Genomic DNA, 21708 nt, shown 5'->3' with positions numbered 1-21708 from the left:
GTCTTTCAGTCCTAAAAGTATCCTGGTTTGGATGGTAAATTTGAATGTCTGTTCATTGTCTGTTTATTGTTATGTAACAAATTACCCCAAAACTTATCTGCTTAAAACATTTGTTATCTCAGTTTCTGTAGGTCAGGATTCAGATGTGGCTTAGCTAGTGCCTCTGCCCCAGAGTTCCTTGTGAGGTTGCAGTCAGGGTATCAACAGGAGCACCTCTTCTCACCCGAAGACTGAATTGAGGGGCCCTACACTTCCAAGCTCACTCACAGGGTTTTTGGCAGGATTTAGTTCCACATGGGCTGTTGACCTGAGGGCCTCAGTTCCTTACTGGCTCTTGGCCAGGTGCTCCCCTTAGTTCCATGCCATGTGGACCTCTCCATGGGGCAGCTTGCAACAAGGCAGCTGGCTTTTGACAGAGGGAGGGACAGACAGACACAGACATGGACACACACAGAGGGAGAGCTCTGCAATGACATTATATCACTTCCGCTGCTTTCTTGCTAGAATCAAGTCACTATGACCAGTCTTCACTCAAGGGGAGACATCACACAGGACTTGAATTTGAGAAAGTGGGATCACTGGGGCTATCTCAGAGACTGCCTGTCACCTAATAAAAGGGAAATTGCTTCCACATAATAGTTCTCCACAGTGGAATACAACTTGTTTCTGTCTTCCTTCAAAAAGAAATTTGTTTCAAGCGTCTCATCTTTCTTTAATGTTTAATACCTGTTCATACATGTGTACATTCAGCTCTACTTAGAATTAACACTAGTTCACAGATTTGGCATATATAAACTTTCCGCTTGAAGGGATCTGTGTACATATTCCCATAATTTGGAGGGGTGCTATTAAGCACAGAAATGGAACAGGTTTTTAATACATTTGCGGTGGCTTCTGAAGCTTTGAATGGGTAAAAGGAGTTTAGAGCTAGGTTTTGAGGGCTTACTAGGCCTTTTGTTTGAAGCCTTGTGCCAAAAGGCAGAGGTCATAGTGTGACCCTGGCTAGCATTGCTCTCCTTCATGGGCACAGACTGTACCCTGAGCTTCAGCTGGCTCCCTGGCACATCTGCTCTCTTGGTGGGGAGGATGGAGCATCACTGTGTACAATCCCTTCCAGCTCCTGAAAGCTATAACTACAGTTGAAAGGGTATTGGTGTTTTGAAGTGAGGGTGAAGCCACTTCTTGAAAGGACAGATCATTGGAAACTCTAGCCTTTTGGCCTCTGTGGGAAGGAGGGAGGAAGGAACTCTAGTGCTTTTCATATTTCAGGAGTAAGTACGTGCCCAGATGAAACTGTCCCTCACCAAAATCCACACTGTTGCTGGCAAGAATGAAAGAGCCCCCAGGTTCTCTTCACCCCTGCCGACCCCAGTATCACAGCCACACTCATCCTTCCCTCCAGCTCATCAAGATTAAACTCTTATTCTCTGTTTACATTAACCTCCACAAGAAGCCCAGGACTCTAGGGTCCTTCCTCTTGCCCATGTATCTCCATTTACTTTTCTAGCCAGATTCCTTGCCTCTCTCCTTCTTTCACGGGATTTCCCTTGTCCTCAGCCTCTTCTCCAAACATTTCCCTCATCCTTCTGTTTCGACTGAAACTGAGCTTTTCACTTGTTGACATCCCTTTCCTCAGTTTTCTCCTGCAGTCTTCTCAGCTGGTGGCTCTTTTCCTTCCCATGTCCCTCATATCTCCAGGAGGTACAGGAGAGAATTGTTCTCATGGATCTTTTCAGACCCCTCTCTTCCCTTTTTCTGAATGTTCCAGCTCTGCATCTCACCAGACTCTACCTTGTTGTAGTCATCGATAGATCCTCTGGCTTCCCAGGTGGCACAGTGCTAAAGAATCCTCCTGCCCATGTAGGAGACACAGGAGATGTGGGTTTTATCCCTGGGTTGGGAAGATCCCCTGGAGAAGGGAATGGCTACCCCATCCAGTACTCTTGCCTGGAAAATTCCATGGACAGAGGAGCCTGGTGGGCTACAGGTCATGGGGTTGCAAAGAGTCAGACACAACTGAGTGACTGAGTATGAGCATAGATCTTCTGGATCAGTCCCCCTCATTTCTTTTAAGATTTGAGCTCCTAGCTCGTGATCACTTTTTCCCTAGCACTATTTCTGTGCTAATTTATGCAAATTTCACTAACTATATAGATAATTTTTCTAAAATTCTAGACTTCTCCAGTGATCATATCCTCTGTCCTACCTTGAGGTATTTGTCCTCATGGTTTTTTCCTAGACCTTGACGTTGATGTAATAACTAAATCCCTTCGCTAACTAAAATCCCTTCATAATCTCAATTTTTCACATCCTGGCCACCACCTTCTGTCCTCCCTAACCATTCCTCCTACTACCCGAACACCTGCAACCCTTCTCAGTTCCCTTGTTACCTGCATTGTATTAATTCTACCACTCTTTCACTGGTCTTCAGGAGGCCTGTCATAATCACAATCTTGCATATACTCTCAACTCAGCTGACCTCTTCCTCTGGCTTTGTCATCCTTGCCTGGTGAAATTCCAGCTCTGATTAAACCCAGCTCTCTTATTCATGCCTACTTCTGTATATTTAAATGTAGTTGGAGAAAAACACAGCCATGCTGACTGGTCTCACTTTAAATTCATAATCATGAGCTTCAGGAAGGTTAAGTGCTGCCTGGCAGCCCTGATATATTTTCTGGCCCATACAGTGTCTTATTCTCGTCTTTTTCTTCACCCACCCTCCCATCCATCCCCACCATTTTAACTTTAAAAAAATAGAAATAATCGGAGAGAATGTCCACAAGCTTTCACCACCATATCCACTTGATTAATTGCCTCTGGCTATTGTGGGGGCAGGAATCCTTCAGAAGAAATGGAGTAGCCATCATGGTCAACAAAAGAGTCCGAAATGCAGTACTTGGATGCAATCTCAAAAATGACAGAATGATCTCTGTTCGTTTCCAAGGCAAACCAATCAATATCACAGTGATCCAAGTCTATGCCCCAACCAGTAATGCTGAAGAAGCTGAAGTTGAACGGTTCTATGAAGACCTAGAAGACCTTTTAGAACTAACACCCAAAAAAGATGTCCTTTTCATTATAGGGGACTGGAATGCAAAAGTAGGAAGTCAAGAAACACCTGGAGTAACAGGCAAATTTGGCCTTGGAATACGGAATGAAGCAGGGCAAAGACTAATAGAGTTTTGCCAAGAAAATGCACTGGTCATAGCAAACACCTTGTTCCAACAACACAAGAGAAGACTCTATTCATGGACATCACCAGATGGTCAACACCGAAATCAGATTGATTATATTCTTTGCAGCCAAAGATGGAGAAGCTCTATACAGTCAGCAAAAACAAGACCGGGAGCTGACTGTGGCTCAGATCATGAACTCCTTATTGCCAAATTCAGACTTAAATTGAAGAAAGTAGGGAAAACCACTAGACCATTCAGGTATGACCTAAATCAAATCCCTTATGATTATACAGTGGAAGTGAGAAATAGATTTAAGGGCCTAGATCTGATAGATAGAGTGCCTGATGAACTATGGAATGAGGTTCGTGACATCGCACAGGAGACAGAGATCAAGACCATCCCCATGGTAAAGAAATGCAGAAAAGCAAAATGGCTGTCTGGGGAGGCCTTACAAATAGCTGTGAAAAGAAGAGAAGTGAAAAGCAAAGGAGAAAAGGAAAGATATAAGTATCTGAATGCAGAGTTCCAAAGAATAGTAAGAAGAGGTAAGAAAGCCTTCCTCAGCAATCAATGCAAAGAAATAGAGGAAAACAACAGAATGGGAAAGACTAGAGATCTCTTCAAGAAAATTAGAGATACCAAGGGAACATTTCATGCAAAGATGGGCTCAATAAAGGACAGAAATCCTATGGACTTAACAGAAGCAGAAGATATTAAGAAGAGGTGGCAAGAATACACAGAAGAACTGTACAAAAAAGATTTTCATGACTCAGATAATCACCATGGTGTGATCACTGACCTAGAGCCAGACATCCTGGAATGTGAAGTCAAGTGGGCCTTAGAAAGCATCACTATGAACAAAGCTAGTGGAGGTGATGGAATTCCAATTGAGCTATTTCAAATCCTAAAAGATGATGCTGTGAAAGTGTTGCACTCAGTATGCCAGCAAATTTGGAAAACTCAGCAGTGGCCACAGGACTGGAAAGGTCATTCCAATCTCAAAGAAAGGCAATGCCAAAGAATGCTCAAACTACTGCACAATTGCACTCATCTCACACGCTAGTAAAATAATGCTCAAAATTCTCCGAGCCAGGCTTCAGCAATACATGAACCGTGAACTTCCTGATGTTCAAGCTGGTTTTAAAAAAGGCAGAGGAACCAGAGATCAAATTGCCAACATCTGCTGGATCATGGAAAAAGCAAGAGAATTCCCGAAAAACATCTATTTCTGCTTGATTGACTATGCCAAAGCCTTTGACTGTGTGGATCACAATAAACTGTGGAAAATTCTGAAAGAGATGGGAATACCAGATTACCTGACCTGCCTCTTGAGAAATCTGTATGCAGGTCAGGAAGCAACAGTTAGAACTGGACATGGAACAATAGACTGGTTCCAAATAGGAAAAGGAGTACGTCAAGGCTGTATATTGTCACCCTGCTTATTTAACTTATATGCAGAGTACATCATGAGAAACGCTGGACTGGAAGAAACACAAGCTGGAATCAAGATTGCTGGGAGAAATATCAGTAACCTCAGATATGCAGATGACACCACCCTTATGGCAGAAAGTGAAGAGGAACTAAAGAGCCTCTTGATGAAAGTGAAAGAGGAGAGTGAAAAAGTTGGCTTAAAGCTCAACATTCAGAAAACTGAGATCATGGCATCTGGTCCCATCACTTCATGGGAAATAGATGGGGAAACAGTGTCAGACTTTATTTTTTGGGGCTCCAAAATCACTGCAGATGGTGACTTCAGCCATGAAATTAAAAGACGCTTACTCCTTGGAAGGAAAGTTATGACCAACCTAGATAGCATATTCAAAAGCAGAGACATTTCTTTGCCAACAAAGGTCCATCTAGTCAAGGCTATGGTTTTTCCTGTGGTCATGTATGGATGTGAGAGTTGGAGTGTGAAGAAGGCTGAGCGCTGAAGACTTGATGCTTTTGAACTGTGGTGTTGGAGAAGACTCTTGAGAGTCCCTTGGACTGCAAGGATATCCAACCAGTCCATTCTGAAAGTAATCAGCCCTGGGTTTTCTTTGGAGGGAATGATGCTGAAGCTGAAACTCCAGTACTTTGGCCACCTCATGCGAAGAGTTGACTCATTGGAAAAGACTCTGATGCTGGGAGGGATTGGGGGCAGAAGGAGAAGGGGACGACAGAGGATGAGATGGCTGGATGGCATCACTGACTCGATGGACGTGAGTCTGAGTGAACTCCGGGAGTTGGTGATAGACAGGGAGGCCTGGCGTGCTGCGATTCATGGAGTCGCAAAGAGTCGGACACGACTGAGTGACTGAACTGAAGTGAACTGATTGTACTTTCCATGCTTTTCTTCGTCAGTAAATCCACTTTCTTCTCAATTATTCATGAACATTGTTCCAGAAGTTCTTCCCCTACCCCAATGCAGCATGTTTTTCTTTATATAAAAAAAATTCCCTCAATGAATAAATATGCTTTAATGTATTCCTTCTTAAAAAAAAAAAAAGCTTCTCCTGACTTCACCTTTCTAACTACTTCTCTCTTCTCTCTCCTTTACAGTGAAACTCCTTGAAAGAGTTGTCTGTATTTACTTTCTCTAATTCCTCTTTACCCATTCTCTCTTAACCCTCCCCAAGCAAGCTTTGGCCCCACCACTCTGCACACACTGTTATTGTCAAGATCATTGATGATCTCCATGTTCCTGAATCCAACTTTTGTTATTGTTGTTCAGTTGCCCAGTCGTGTCTGACTCTTTGGTACCCCATGGACTGCAGCACGCCAGGTTTCCCTGTCTCTCACCATTTCCCGAAGTTTGCCCAAGTTCATGTCCATTGCATCATTGATGCCATCCAGGCATCTCATCCTCTGACGCCCTCTTCTTCTTCTCAACCTTTCCCAGCATCAGAGACTTTACCAGTGAGTCAGCTGTTTGCATCAGGTGACCAGAATACTGGAGCTTCAGCTCCAGCATCAGTCCTTCCAATGAATATTCAGGGTTGATTTCCCTTAAGATTGACTGGTTTGATCTCCTTCTTGTCCAGACTCTCAAGAGTCTTCTCCAGCACCAGAGTTTGAATTCATCGATTCTTTGGCGCTCTGGCCTTCTTCACAGTCCAGTTCTCAGAACCGTGTGTGACCACTGGGAAGACCATAGCCTTGATTATACGGACCTTTGTCGGCAGAATAATGTCTCTTTTTTCCAATACACTGTCTAGGTTTGTCATAACTTTCCTGCCGAGAAGCAATCATCTCTAATTTCATGGCTGCAGTCACCATCTGCAGTGATTTTAGAGCCCAAAAGAGGAAATCTTTCACCGCTTTCTACCTTTTCCCCTTCTATTTGCCATGAAGTAATGGGGCCAGGTGCCATGATCTTAGTTTTTTTAATGTTTAGTTTTAAGCAGACTCTTTCACTCTCCTCCTTCACCCTCACCAAGAGGCTCTTAAGTTCCTCTTCGCTTTCTGCCATTTAGAGTGGTATCATCTGCATATCTGAGGTTATTGATGTTTCTCCTACGTATCTCTATTCCCAGCTTGTAACTCATCCAGCCTGGCATGTCTCATGATGTATTCAGCATATAGGTTAAATAAACAGGGTGACAGCAGACAGCCTTGTTGTACTTCTTTTTCAGTCCTGAACCAATCAGTTGTTCTATTCAGAGTTCTAACTGGTGCTTCTTGACGCACTTACAGGTTTCTCAGGAGACAGGTAAGATGGTCTGGTAGTCCCATCTCTTTAAGAGATTTCTGAAGTTGTTATGATCCACACGGTCAAAGGCTTTAGCATCATTAATGAAACAGGTAGATGTTTTTCTGGAATTCCTTAGCTTTCTCTATGATCCAGTGAATGTTGGCAATTGATCTCTGCTTCCTCTTCCTTTTCTAAACCCAGTTTGGACATCTGGAAGTTCTTGGTTCACATAGTGCTGAAGCCTAGTATGCAGGATTTTCAGCATGGCCTTACTAGCATGGGAGATGAGTGCAATTGTTTGATGGTTAGCACATTCTTTAGTACTACTCTTCTTGGGAATTTGGACTTTTCCAGTCCTGTGACCACTGTTGGGTCTTCCAGATTTGCTGACATATTGAGTGCAATGCTTTGATAGCATCATCCTTTAGGATTTTGAATAGCTCTATTGGAATTCCATCACATCCACTAGCTTTATTAACAGCAGTGCTTCCTAAGGCCCATTTGACTTCACACTTCTGGATGTCTGGCTCTGGGTGACTAACCACACCATCATAGTTATCTGGTTCAGTAAGATTATTTTTTATACAGTTCTGTGTATTCTTACCATCTCTTCTTGATCTCCTCAGCATCTACTAGATCTCTACTGTTTCTGTCCTTCATCGTGCCCATCTCTGGGCAAAATGTTCCCTTGGTATCTCCAGTTTTCCTGAAGAGACCTCTAGTCTCTCCCCTTCTGTTGTTTTCCTCTGTTTTTGTGCACTGTTCGTTGAAGAAGCCCTTCTTGTCTCTCATTGCTGTTCTTTGGAACTCTGCGTTTAGTTGGGTGTACCTTTCCCTTTTTCCCTTGCTCTTTGCTTCTCCTCTTTCTTCAGCTATTTGTAAAGCCTCCTCAGATGACCACTTTGCCTTCTTGCTTTTCTTTTTCTTTGGGATGGTTTTGTTCACTGCCTCCTATACAATATTATGGACCTCCATCCATAGTTCTTCAGGCACACTGTGTACCAGATCTAATCCCTTGAATCTATTTGTCTCCTCCCCTGCATATGCATAGGGGATTTGATTTAAGTTGTATCTGACTGGCCTAGTGGTTTTCCCCACTCTCTTTAGTTTAAGCCTGAGTCTTGCTATGAGAAGCTGATGATCTGAGCCATAGTCAGCTCATCAACCCAACGTTTAGGTCTTAGTTATTATCTTATGCTACACATCCATAGCATTTGGCATAATTGATTACTCCCTTCTTAAAACATTACCTTTATCTGGCTTCTTAGACTTCTTCCCATCACACTGGCTGCTTGTTCAGGTGCTTCAGAGTTCAGTCTTCTGGCTCTGCTTTATCCTAAGTGAACTTATCCTGTTGATACTACTTCTGTTTATACTCATCTCCCTAAATTGTATCTCCCACTCAATAGGTCTCTCCTAACCTCTTGACATATATTCAACTGTAACTTGACATTCTCACTTGGAAGGCTAATAAAATTTTCAGTTCTAACAAAAACTGACCTTTTGATCTTCTCACTCAGAGTTGCATCTCCCACAGTCTTTCCCGTCTCAGTAACTGGCAGCTCAGTCTTTCTGGATGCTCAGGTAGAAACTTTAAGTATTATCCTTGGCTCCTCTATTCTTTGACGTCCCTCATCTATTCCACCAGCATATCCAATTTGATAGTCATTTCAACTTTAACATTTATCTGGAATCTGAGTGACTCTTACTACCTCCAAAACTCTTGCCCTAGTCCAGACTTCCTTTATCTCTCTGAAATAATAGCATTTCTGATTATTGAAACAGCCTCTTACCTAGTCTCTCTGCTTTGTTCCCTAGCCCAGCCCACATATTTGTCTGTTTCTATAGTTGCAACTAGAGCAGTCCTTTTAAAGCAAGTCAGTTCATGTCTAATGGCTTCCCAAATCACACCATAAAAATAAAAATTCTTAAAATGACCAACAAGACTCTATACCAATGTTGTCCAGTGGAAAAATAATGCAAGCCACGTACATAATTTAACATTTTCTAGCAACCATGCTGTAAAAATAAAAAGAAAACAGATGAAGTTAATTTTAATGTTAAATCTAATTTAAACCTATATACAGAATATTATTTGAACATACAGTTAATGTAGGAAATTGTTAATGAAATTGTTTTACTTTTTTATATCAAGTCTTCAAAAATCTGGTATGTATTTTACATAATTTTGATGCCAAATTTTGGTTGGAAATACTTGATTGGTATTTAGGTTTTGTGAAATTTAGTTGAAAGTAGATTTACATACCCAAGTAACAGTCTTAAAAGTTTTCTAATAATTGAATCCAGCATTGGTTTTTACATTTTTAATTTTAATTAATTAAAATTTAAAATTTTTAAATTCAACTTCTAGCCACATTTAAAATGTCCAATAGCCATATGAGGCTAGTGGCTATCATATTGGACACCGCAGCTCTTTACCATCTGGCCCCTCTTCTCTGAACTCATCTCCTACTGTTTTCTCCTTTGCTCATTCTGCTCCAGCTGTCACAGCCTCCTGTTCTTTGATCCCCTCAGACACTTCCCGTTTCAGAGCCTTTGCATTTGTTGTTCTCTTTGCTTAACAAGCTTTGCTCCCAGATAGCTGCATGACTTACTCCTTGACCTTTTTCAACTCTTTGCTCAAGTGTCACTTTTTCTCTGAGCACCTATTTAGTATCTGTACCAATTGCCTTCTCTCTCAAAGTCTTTTATTTTCAGGCTGCCTTTTTTTTTTAATATTTATTTTTATTTATTTATTTGGCTGTGCACGGTCTTAGTTGTGGCATGTGGGATCTAGTTCCCCAATCAGGGATCAAACTCAGGGTCCTAGCATTGAGAGAGCTTAAGAGTCTTAGCCACTGGACCACCAGGGGAGTCCCTCCAGGCTGCCTTTTGAAAGACAAGAGAAGAGGGCTGAAAGTGGAGAGATGGCTTGATCTACAAAGGAAAGCAGTGAAATATGAGAAATGTCCTGTACAAACAACTAAATGAATATGTTAAGCAGAAGCATAGAGTAAAGTCACTTTGAACAACGGACTATATCCTCTCAGCTTGCTACTATGTAGGCAGCTCAAAGGATCCATTTTTGTACATATGACCAACCCCTTTATAGGTGTAAGCTCTATACAATTCTGCCTTAGCTTCCTCTTGTATCTCTTTGGCACCTAGCATAGAACTTTGACCCAAAGGCAGTGTAACATTTCACTTATTGGCTACGTATTGATTGACCTTCTGTGCTTTATAGTCTGCAGTTACCTTTCTACCCTCTCCCCTTCTTTTTCAGTGCCGCCAACTGGTATCCTTGCTGATGGTATTTGGGTGTTGGCTTCACTCGCCTTATGGCTGTGGTTGTGACCCTGATTCTTTCCTTATCTATTCTTGTGCACTCTTACTCATCTTCTAAAACCAACTCCTCTAAGAAGTCTTCACTGATTCTCTCAGTTTATTAATACTCTCCTAAGTGCTACTACTGCACAATTACACTCATCTCACACGCTAGTAAAGTAATGCTCAAAATTCTCCAAGCCAGACTTCAGCAATATGTGAACCGTGAACTTCCTGATGTTCAAGCTGGTTTTAGAAAAGGCAGAGGAACCAGAGATCAAATTGCCAACATCCGCTGGATCATGGAAGAAGCAAGAGAGTTCCAGAAAAACATCTATTTCTGCTTGATTGACTATGCCAAAGCCTTTGACTGTGTGGATCACAATAAACTGTGGAAAATTCTGAAAGAGATGGGAATACCAGACCACCTGACCTGCCTCTTGAGAAATCTGTATGCAGGTCAGGAAGCAACAGTTAGAACTGGACATGGAACAATAGACTGGTTCCAAATAGGAAAAGGAGTACGTCAAGGCTGTATATTGTCACCCTGCTTATTTAACTTATATGCAGAGTACATCATGAGAAACGCTGGACTGGAAGAAACACAAGCTGGAATCAAGATTGCTGGGAGAAATATCAGTAACCTCAGATATGCAGATGACACCACCCTTATGGCAGAAAGGGAAGAGGAACTAAAAAGCCTCCTGATGAAAGTGAAGGAGGAGAGTGAAAAAGTTGGCTTAAAGCTCAACATTCAGAAAACGAAGATCATGGCATCCGGTCCCATTACTTCATGGAAGTGCAGTGGAAACAGTGTCAGACTTTATTTTTTGGGGCTCCAAAATCACTGCAGATGGTGACTTCAGCCATGAAATTAAAAGACGCTTACTCCTTGGAAGGAAAGTTATGACCAACCTAGATAGCATATTCAAAAGCAGAGACATTTCTTTGCCAACAAAGGTCCGTCTAGTCAAGGCTATGGTTTTTCCTGTGGTCATGTATGGATGTGAGAGTTGGACTGTGAAGAAGGCTGAGCGCCGAAGACTTGATGCTTTTGAAGTGTGGTGTTGGAGAAGACTCTTGAGAGTCCTTTGGACTGCAAGGAGATCCAGCCAGTCCATTCTGAAGGAGATCAGCTCTGGGATTTCTTTGGAAGGACTGATGCTGAAGCTGAAACTCCAGTACTTTGGCCACCTCATGCGAAGAGTTGACTCATTGGAAAAGACTCTGATGCTGGGAGGGATTGGGGACAGGAGGAGAAGGGGACAACAGAGGATGAGATGGCTGGATGGCACCACTGACTTGATGGACATGAATCTCAGTGAACTCCGGGAGTTGGTGATGGACAGGGAGGCCTGGCATGCTGCGATTCATGGGGTCGCAAAGAGTTAGACACGACTGAGCAACTGAACTGAACTAAGTGCTACCTTTATTTGTGTATACTTCTGTTTTATATTCTAATAGGGAATATAAACATGTAAACATAGTTACAATAGAATATGAATTTTTGAGGGGAGAGACCGTGCCTTTTTTTTTTTTTAACTTTAATGCTTTCCTCTGTACCTTGCATATCTTATTAATAGATAGGCAGTGCTTATTAAATGAATGTACAGAGAAGTAGACTTGTTGTTAATGGGAGAAATGTGTTATTTAAAATATAGGTTTAAACCCAAGTACCTTTTTAAAAACCACATTGAGAGGCAAGAGATATAGAGCTGTGGAGACAAACAGTAAAATCAAAGATCAGTCCTTACATAGCAGGGAATCTTGAGAGTCTGAAGTTCTCAGACGGACTTAGCATTGTTGGAAAGCCAGGAAAGCACATGTGCTCAGATGAAGTGAGAAGACATATCTGTATTATGGGAATGCTGTTTTCAGTTTTATCCTGGATTTTGCTCTTGGGTATATTATTTTGAGGAAACCAGACCCATTAGCAAGTACTTTATGTTACCTGTTAGGCATAGGAATTTTCATCAGTGTGTCTTTATTTGCTGCCAGTTTGTTCTTTATAAATGGAATATGTATTAAAAATAGGTATTTGTGTTGCCTACAAGGATATTTTTGTTGCAGACCCATAATATGAACATACACTTTGATTTTTAGCTTAACTATATTGTCTGAAATTTTTTCCAGAGTTATTTTCAGAGACTCAGAATTTTAAGCTGACACTGTGTCTTGGCAGTTAACTCTTTTCTGATCAGGGATTCTGGGTAAACTGGAAAAGTATTTCTTCCTCTCTATAAAAATTTATTGCTAATGGTTGATAGTATATGAGCAGCATATTCCAGCAGGCATCAGAAAGAAATAGCAAGGGATAAAAGTTCTTTCTTTCTGGTTCTTAAACATATGTTATTTGTTTTAAATAATGTTAAGCATTGAAAATTAAATATAAAAATAAGTATACCCCCCAAATAAGTATTACAGGAAATAACATAATAGAGCAAACCCCAAAATACAAATAAAAGGAGGTAAGTGTCTCCCTTGTTCTTCATATTCTAATTCCTCCCCCTTCTGGTCAGCTTTAGCCAATTCAGACTGGGTAACTCTTTTGGACCTGATAAATCACCCTAATTTTTAATTTTTTTTTTTCTCACAGAAAGTGTGACAACAACTCCTTTATATTAGTTTTTATTTTTTACATATGTCTGCTTCTTAGCAATAGAGCTCCTCTGTGTCACTCTGAGGGTCTTCCTCTTGCACCAAGACTACCCTTCATAAACTGTTCATGAAGTCCTTTCCCATTTTTCCTTGATGAGATCAGATTTTCCCTCCCTTTAGTAGATATAAACAGAAACAACATTCCTATCTTTTTTTCGTATGTAGGTGACATCCAGCACTTAATTAAGAAACTTAGCTTGCTTGCTTCTTAATACTTAGGCTCAGTTCTGTTGGCAAAGCTTGCAGTGCTCACTACAAAGGTTTCACTGTCTAGTTATGCTAGTAAGAACCGGGTATCTCTTTCTTGCTCATCTTATTTTTTATCTTGTCACAAGATTTTCTCAGATTGATTTAATATGATAAGTATATATAAAAATTTGAATGCTTCTGCTTTAAGTTAGATTATATAGCTATTTGATGTTATAGGTGATACTGTGAATTTGTGATTTGCGTGGCTTCAGATGTCATAATTTTTCCCCCCACTTTCTAGGAAGTAACAGCTAGCAGTCGCCACTATGTTGACAGGCTATTTGACCCTGATCCCCAGAAAGTTCTACAAGGTGTCATGTAAGTAGTATGTATTTAAGAGTCTATCAAAAAATCTTGTTTGTTTTATGTTTGAATCTGTTAAGTATTATAATTCTGAAAATGCAGGGTTATAACTTTTCTGTTTTGGAAAGACCCCTTGACATTCATGACTTTAATATGATACTGGAAAGAATTGTCTGTTGGGTAGTTAACTGACATGGTTAGCTTCATTTTTTTTTGTAGAATACTTGCTTTACATTTTTTAAAATGTTTAGTTTGGAGAAGGTTTTTGTTACTTTAATATTCAGCAAAAGCAAGAGAGTAAAATTGGTGATCTTTTATCATTTGAAAAGGCCTGGAGAATAGGTCATTGGGGTTAGAGGTGGTTTTGTTTTGTTTTTGGTTAACTCATTGATGGTCTCTATAAAGTTTGGATTTCCTAGTGATGTTTTAAATATCAGGATTTAGAAAGCAGTCATTAGAAAATTTAAATAAACTCTTGATAACCTTAATGTCCATCTTTTCTCCAGAATTGCCTCATGTTTAATGAGAGGAAATGTTTTTAAGCAACATATCTGAGGTGATTATACTTAAAAATAATTAGGTGGTACGAGTGCAGTAAGATTGCAAATGATTGAAAGAATTCTTTCTCCTAAGAGCAGGTTTTTATGCTCTTATCACACCACTTCTAAGAAAGAAAAAGGTGAAAATGAAAGTTGCTCAGTCGTGTCTGACTCTTTGCGACCCCATGGACTATATAGTCCATGGAATTCTCCAGGCCAGAATACTGAAGTGGGTAGCCTTTCCCTTCTCCAGAGATTCTTCCCAACCCAGGGATCAAACCCAGGTCTCTTGCATTGAAGGTCTAGCCTAAGACAACTCATTGGGTTGGGAAACACAGAGCACCCATAGCAGTGAGCTGTGTCCTGGGAAAGGAGGACCCCAGAAGTAACAGGATGAGATACATGTGGGATAGCAGTGAGGCACTCACTTGTCCTTTCTTCTTCTTACCCTGTTAGTGTTATCAGCAAGAGAGCATCTTTAGCTTAACTCTTGCTCAACCTTGGCACAGCTAGGATGCTTTGTTTATGGAAGTTTCTACTGACTGTTCATTCTTATTCGATGTTCACCCCCCACTTTCCAAAAAAAAAGGGGGGGGGCTATATATAAGGGATGTCTTGGAGGGAGTGGTTTATTTCTAAAGTAGAGGCAAGATAAACAAGCAAGGCTGCTTAACTATTCAAACTGAGCTAGAAGGAAAGGTGAGGAGGAGCTGAATGGAGACCCACGTGGGATACTTAACACCTTCTTTTCATCTCTTCTCAGTTTACAGAGACAGGAGATGGTATTTCTTGTTTTCTCATTATGTTAACTTTGCCTTTATCTTTTTAACTAGGCTAGACTTTATAATGATTTAATCAACCCCTGTAAGTCTAGTTTGATTAATACCAGGGTAAGTGGTATTAAATCCATCTGTTAAATCTGGAGAAGGAAATGGCAGCCCACTCCAGTATTCTGGCCTGGAAAATCCCATGAACAGCAGAGCCTGGTAGGCTACTGTCCATGGGGTCGCAAAGAGTAGGACACGACTGAGCGACTTCACTTCACTTTACTTCACACACACATATTAGTTGAAGGGATAGGTCAAATTGATATATGCTTTCTTAGACAAGCAGACACTCCCCCCATACAAAGCCAATTGACAATCCTGGATATCACTTAAGATTCCTCAATAAACAGTTCAGTTGGAAATGTCAAACTCATTAAGTGTTCAGTAAATGATAGAAGATGTTATTGTTGTTGTTGTTTTAATTATTTCTGCTACTGTGGTTGTTTAGGAGAAAAGCTAAATTTCTCAGTTAAGGATTCATCATGAAAGACTTGTATCTTGAGTTGTGTCTCATATATGTAGCTAATTCAAGTGTTAATTGTCACTGTTAGAAATTTCTTATTTACCCAAAGATATCATAGCTTCTTGAAAGGTGATAAAATATCAAATAAAGCATAAAAAACACTGGGAAGACTGTATTATTACAAACCAACTAACATATAGTTTGATAAACTTAATGCCTCTTAAGAAATTGTCAAGTCTCAGACACTTAGCTGTCAGCTAAGAAGATAAGAAAGGTTTTGGGGGAGGGAGGGGTAGTAGAGTGGAAAGAATATGGGCTTTCAAGCTGGACAACTGTAAGTTAAATACCTGCCTCTGATATTTCCTAGTACAGTCCTTTCCTAGTGTAATGCTTGGGCAAGTTATCTCATTTCCTTGAGCCTCAACTTTATCATCTGTAAAGGGAGAGTAATACTGCCCATCTTGCCAAGTTGTTAAGGATTAAGTCAGAAATATAAAATTTAGTACCTGGTATGTTGTGGATACCCACAAATTGGCACTTCAGTGGTTAGTAGTTATCAGCCCTAATTTAAAACAACTTCAAAAGTAAGATGATTCTTTTCAAAGAAGAGAAAGAGATATCATTATCTCTTGATATTAAATATCATATTAAATATCATATCTCATGATATTAAATATCAAAGAGATAAAACAATTCCCACCGAAAGAAGAGGGAGAGGAGCTAGAAATTTTTGATTCAGATAAGAAAATGTGAGTGATAACATTTTCCAGTAAATCTGATTGCTACCTATAGTTTTAAAATCTATTTTTAGCTTGAAATGGACCGATCAACCCAAGTCCTTTCACTTTATGGCCTTCTAGAGGTGTGTGTAGTATGATTTGATAAAGCTTTCTTTACCCCAGAGAGAAAAAATTATTTTTCTGACTTAATTCTTGCCTGAACTTTGTTACTGCCTGAAAATTAATTGTGCATAGTCAAGAGAATGAAAAGTGAATCACATTTTTAACATTGTATTCATTTTTAAGTAACCTTATCTAATATAAGAATAATACAGTATTGATAGACAAAAAGAGGGAACCAAAATGATGTTTAGGAATAGAGAGTTGACCAGTTCTTTTTTTTTAATACACATTACACAGCCACTGTTGAGTCATTCATACAGAGACCATTACTAGACCAAAATAAGCAGGTAGAAGGGAGGTGGCCACAGATCATAAACAACCAAAGGTAGATTTCTAATTTTAGAGAAGGAAAAGAACAGAGGCTGAAGTAATCTGCTTTGAATCTAAAATACCCAGTGAGAAAGGCATAAAAGAATTGACTAGCTTTAGCTATAAGAGTTCTATCATTTTTCTAGCAATATTTATCTGATTTTTCACTAGTGGGAAGAACAAAATTGAAGAGATTAAAGATGAATTATAACTTTTCATCATGACCAGTAGCTAATTTACTCAGTTGAGTTAGAGCCATAGCCCTACCTGTAAACAGAGGGAACTTTGTAGATAACCTGTGTTGTGAAGGACCATTTTACCTAGTTAGTGATGATTGAGGATTTATCGTAGAACAACTTTTTTTTGTTAATAATGCAGTATTTAGCATACATTTGAATGGTCCTATTATATTAAAGGTTGAGAGCACCGTATCTTAACCACTAGACCACCAACGAGGGTATATTAAAGCTTTGAAAACAGAATTAGGTCCTGAAAAGCGAGGTTTCAAATGCAGAACTGAGTAGTTTGGAGTCAGATAGGAGTCAGAGAGAACAGGGAGGTCAGCTGTGTAGGTCATAAATGTATAGCCTCTGCATCTACAACAGAGAGTAGGTACATCAGATAAGCTACATTGTATTGCAGATTTTGAGCTTCCTCTAGTGTGGTGATCTGTGTGTGACTTAAAACAGTTACAGATATTTTTGGTGCAGTTACTCTGGTGTTAGCTCAACCATGTTAAATCTCATAGCTGCAGAAGAATAGCTGTTGAAATATTTTTGTAGATCTTAGGTCAAAGCTGCTTAAACATTGTGCTTTTTGACATACCTAAGTTAGAGCACCTGAATCTAGTTTTTACTTTAGTGATTCTCCATGAAAAAAATAGGTATCCCTATGCGGCCTTATGTTGATGATATTCCCTATGTTGAAAGGCAAAAGATAGTATAAGCAAATGTGGCTAGCTTTATAGTTTCAAAGTTGAATCAAAGTAGAGAACTAGATAACTAGGTAATCAAACTCTTTCTGATAAACTAAGGCAGGCATTTGTGGATACTGTAGAATTGTGTGGTTTTCATCAAGTATCTGTTTTTAAAAAGTGTCTTCTGAAGTGTTTTAATGTACTGCTGAAATCATTTGGTAATGATTTTTCTGTACATCATTTTCTGGTTTCAGGGAAATATATACCTCTGGTTTCAGTAGAATATAGACACTTTCCATTTTCTTGCATGAGCTAAAAATATGAGCTGCCATAAAAATGAAGCCTCTGGTTTTTGGAAATTTCAAGTTAAAGGATAAGTTTTAGGATAATTCAAAAGAAATATCCTGTTAGTTAATTTTAACAGTTAAAAGTTAACTTTGAACTTTTAAAGGTGTTACAGGTAAACACGAGTGAAGATGACCTTAATACCAAATGCAACGGAGTGATTCCTGAGAGTTACTTGTTTAAAACTTTGTATCCTGAGACAGTTTAGTCTGGTTAAAAGAGTAGCAAGATTTTCAGACATTATGAGAACAAATTGACATAGTTTTGTGTCCAGATATTTAAGCTGTTTGTATATGTATGTTATATTAACTTTGAACATTAAAAAATAGTGGAATATTTGTACGCATATGTGTATATAAATCTTTTCATATTTATAAGCCACTTAACTGTATGCTTGCATATTCATAATGTTCTAACACATTTTTTATGTTCTTTGGCATGATTACATATATTAAAAATATTTATTAATGTACTATAAAAATATTTTGGCATTTATTAGTACAGTTATTACATTGCACTTTTCATTTTTGGAGAATGTAAGGTGATTTGTGACCATATATTGACAAGACAGAGTTAAATACAGCTCTTAATTTCTGAACTAGTGTTTATACAAATCAAAACTGTAGCTGATACTCCTTACATTCCAAAAATATACACCTCAGAGTAATTTGTTTATAAGAATGAATTAAATTACTGTCAGTTCTTAATTTTGTTCAGTTTATACATATAGTAGAGAGAAGGCAGTGGCAACCCACTCCAGTCATGGACCGAGGGGCCTGGTAGTCTGAAGTCCATGGGGTCGCTGGGAGTCGGACACAACTGAGCAACTTCACTTTCACTTTTCACTTTCCTGCATTGGAGAAGGAAATGGCAGCCCACTCCAGTATTCTTCCTTGGAGAACCCCAGGGACGGGGGAGCCTGGTGGGCTGCCGTCTCTGGAGTCGCACAGAGTCGGACATGACTGAAGCGACTTAGCAGCAGCAGCAGCAGCAGTTGCATAATAAATGCCTTGAGTTGAAGTTCACTATAAGTCTCAAGTGACTGCTGAATCAAAGCCTTATATTAAAAATAACTTTAGTTTGAATAATAGATCATCATTATCTAATCCTTTTAAAATTGACAGTTTACATGCGGTAATGGTTATTCTAATTGGAATATGAAGACTTTCATTCCTTAACCATGTTGGTTATTAGAATGCTTCTTGTACTTGGATATTTGGATGTTACATTCTCCAGAAAGAACATCATAGCAATTATTATTACAGGGTCAGAACAGTGAGTATGTTTGTAATTTTCCAAGTCCAAATAATTTTGTTAGGGTGTTTATCCTGTTACCTTATTGTAGCTACCCATAAATATGTATTTTTTTCCTTATGTCTTGTAAAAAGTTAGTTTTCATAAATTGGTCAGACTTTATACTGAGATTGTAGTTTTCCATATCTACTGTACTTTTTGGCTACTGCTGCTGCTAAGTGGCTTCAGTCATGTCCGACTCTGTGTGACCCACCAGGCTCCCCTGTCCCTGGGATTCTCCAGGCAAGAACACTGGAGTGGGTTGCCATTTCCTTCTCCAATGCATGAAAGTGAAAAGTGAAAGGGAAGTCGCTCAGTCGTGTCTGACTCTTAGAGACCCCATGGACTGCAGCCTACCAGGCTCCTCCGCCCATGGAATTTTCCAGGCAAGAGTACTGGAGTGGGGTGCCATTGCCTTCTCCCACTTTTTGGCTATTTCACACTGATTAGATCAAGAATGAATGTACATATTCCAAATAAGAGCTGCTTTCAGGTAAGTGAAAAGTCATACTGGTTCAGAATGAAAATGACATCATTGATCTTTAGTTTTTGGCTCTAGCCTTCAATGATTTTAAATATAATTTTCTATTTTTAGATGCTAATTAGGTTTTCAGTTAAAATTTATGCTATTTTGACTTTTTAGGAATAAATATGCTCGTACTTGATTGACTTAGACTTTGTTTTTCCAATGGGTCTAGATTCCAATTATTATTATTTTGCTTTTTCTACTATTTAAATGGCAACATGTGGTTTTATTTTCTCTCTTGGTTTTGATCACATATCATAATACTCTGGTTTACATGTATGCTATATTAAGTATTATATATGTTGCTTTCATATTCAAGATCTTTTTCTCTACCATGCTAAAAATTATTCACCGAAAGAGCAAAGAAAGGAATTTGAAAGATTAGCCTCCATGTAAAAGTGGCCACATTTTGAGTCTACTTATTAATGGTCAGGTTTAAGATTTAAGCTAGATGTTAGCTGAAAATGTTCCCTGACAAATGTATTTCTATAACATCTTAATATTGGCTCCTTTTCTCCCATCCTCAAAGAGTAAACTGTCCCCAAGGCTTACATTTTAGCTTTTCTATCTGGATATTCTTATCTTCAAAGATAATTCAGTATGTATAAAGTCAAGATAGATCCTTGTCTTGCTAAGGGAATTATTCTCCAAGCTTTCTGTGTTCCCTGCACCCAGGCACCCAGACTTGAAGTAGTCATTTAAGACATGTCATATGTCACTTTCTCTCTGCTTATAAAATCATCTTATTAACTGCTTCCTTAAGATGTCCTCTCTATTAATGATTCCTGTGGCTGCTACTTAGTCAGTCTCATATAACCAGATACCTGGGTGGAGTAATTTCTGTAACAAACCCTGAGTGCCAATCAGGTGCTAGGTAGGTGTTGTGCATTGTGCACGTGGTCACTGCTCTGGGGAATGTCTAATGCAGGAACCAGATAGCTAAAGAGCTAGTTCACTACAGTCTGATTAGTGAATGTTGTGATAATGATAAGCACAGGGGGTCTTGGGGCCACAAAGGAAGGGCATCAGCCATTTAATTGCTACTCTTGACTCTAGAATTATTGTATTCCAATCTGTTCCACATTCAGCTTATCCTCCTTTGTCATTGCTTCCTTCATGTCCTTTTTCTGATCAAGAACATGATTTCTCTTAAATTCATCTCCCTTTAGTTTGTCTCTTCCCCCTGTCACTTTTCTAACTTTGTTCCAGGCTTAATGTTCCCACCTTAAAAGGAATGTTCTTTTCAGTCCTGGCTCCTAGTACTGCCCCAGAAATATGCCATATTCCATTTCCAATATGATCCCCTTTGTCCTCCTTATCCACTTACCTAAATCCTAGCCATTTCCTAAGCTAGTTCATCTTAGTTCCTACCATTGCCTTGAAACCTGTTAAGCTTGTCCTATCTCCTTTTCTCAACCCTCTAAGCACACTGTTTATAAAATGTCACTGCCTTAGTGATTAGTTGTTAGTGTTACTTTTGTCTCCTCAAGAAGATTGTAAACTCTTCAGGTCAGGCATCTCTTTATGTGATGCTTTTGTATCCTTCATAGAGCCTTGCACAGTGCTGAGCCAAAAAAAAAATAAAAATCATTGAATTTCAGTAGTGTATAAGCAGGACATTCCCCTCCCACCATCAGTATTAAAGACTGGTGGACATGAGATTATATTTTTTTGATCTACTAGGAAAAGGATGTCTTTGACTAAAAGACAGGCTTTTATTTTATATAAATTGAAAGACAGGAGAAAAAAGAAATACATTTACTGAGTTCTTTTGTCTTTTCAGTCAGTTTGTTCTGAATGCCTGATATGCTGGAGATGATGGAAAAAAACACTTGGCATAAAAGACATGGGTTGAGAATGGCTCTATTATTTATTATGGGGCTCTGAGAAGTGCCCCAAACCTGAGTCTTAGCTTCCTCATCTGTAAAATGGGGTTAATATTACTTAAGGTTGTGATGAAGATTAAATAATAGGTATGGAATGCTTTGTAAACTTCAGAGCAATGTATAAATCTTGCATAGTTTTGTTGTGCTCCCATCTTTATAATTGTGAGTTTCTCATTTACAAAAATATGGATTTCTGTATGGTATGTTTTGTGATCCATTGATAGTAATTTCTCTGATATTTCCAGATCATACTGGTTTCTTGCCTCTGAAGAGGAAAAAAGTAATGAGTGTGCTATGATAAAGAGCACTAGGAAGGATA

At 39.2% G+C, this 21708-nt stretch overlaps 1 protein-coding gene across 7 annotated transcripts in view; it reads left to right on the top strand.

The window, feature by feature from the left end:
• ARMC8 (armadillo repeat containing 8) overlaps positions 1 to 21708 on the top strand; it is a 109081-nt gene that overhangs the window by 17894 nt on the left and 69479 nt on the right. For 6 of the 7 annotated variants that reach the window (XM_070794282.1, XM_019961996.2, XM_070794293.1 and 3 more), the window contains exon 2: positions 13322 to 13398. The exons of the other annotated variant lie outside the window; for it this stretch is intronic. In XM_070794282.1, coding sequence (XP_070650383.1) covers positions 13322 to 13398 — 77 coding nt within the window. The remainder of the gene's footprint in view (positions 1 to 13321; positions 13399 to 21708) is intronic. 7 annotated transcript variants of the gene reach the window in all.

Source organism: Bos indicus, chromosome 1 (assembly GCF_029378745.1).
Source record: "Bos indicus isolate NIAB-ARS_2022 breed Sahiwal x Tharparkar chromosome 1, NIAB-ARS_B.indTharparkar_mat_pri_1.0, whole genome shotgun sequence".
In the NCBI taxonomy this organism is placed as follows: Eukaryota; Metazoa; Chordata; class Mammalia; order Artiodactyla; family Bovidae; genus Bos; species Bos indicus.
The sequence above is the reverse complement of the archived record's forward strand: the minus strand, read 5'-3'. Positions and strand labels throughout refer to the sequence as shown.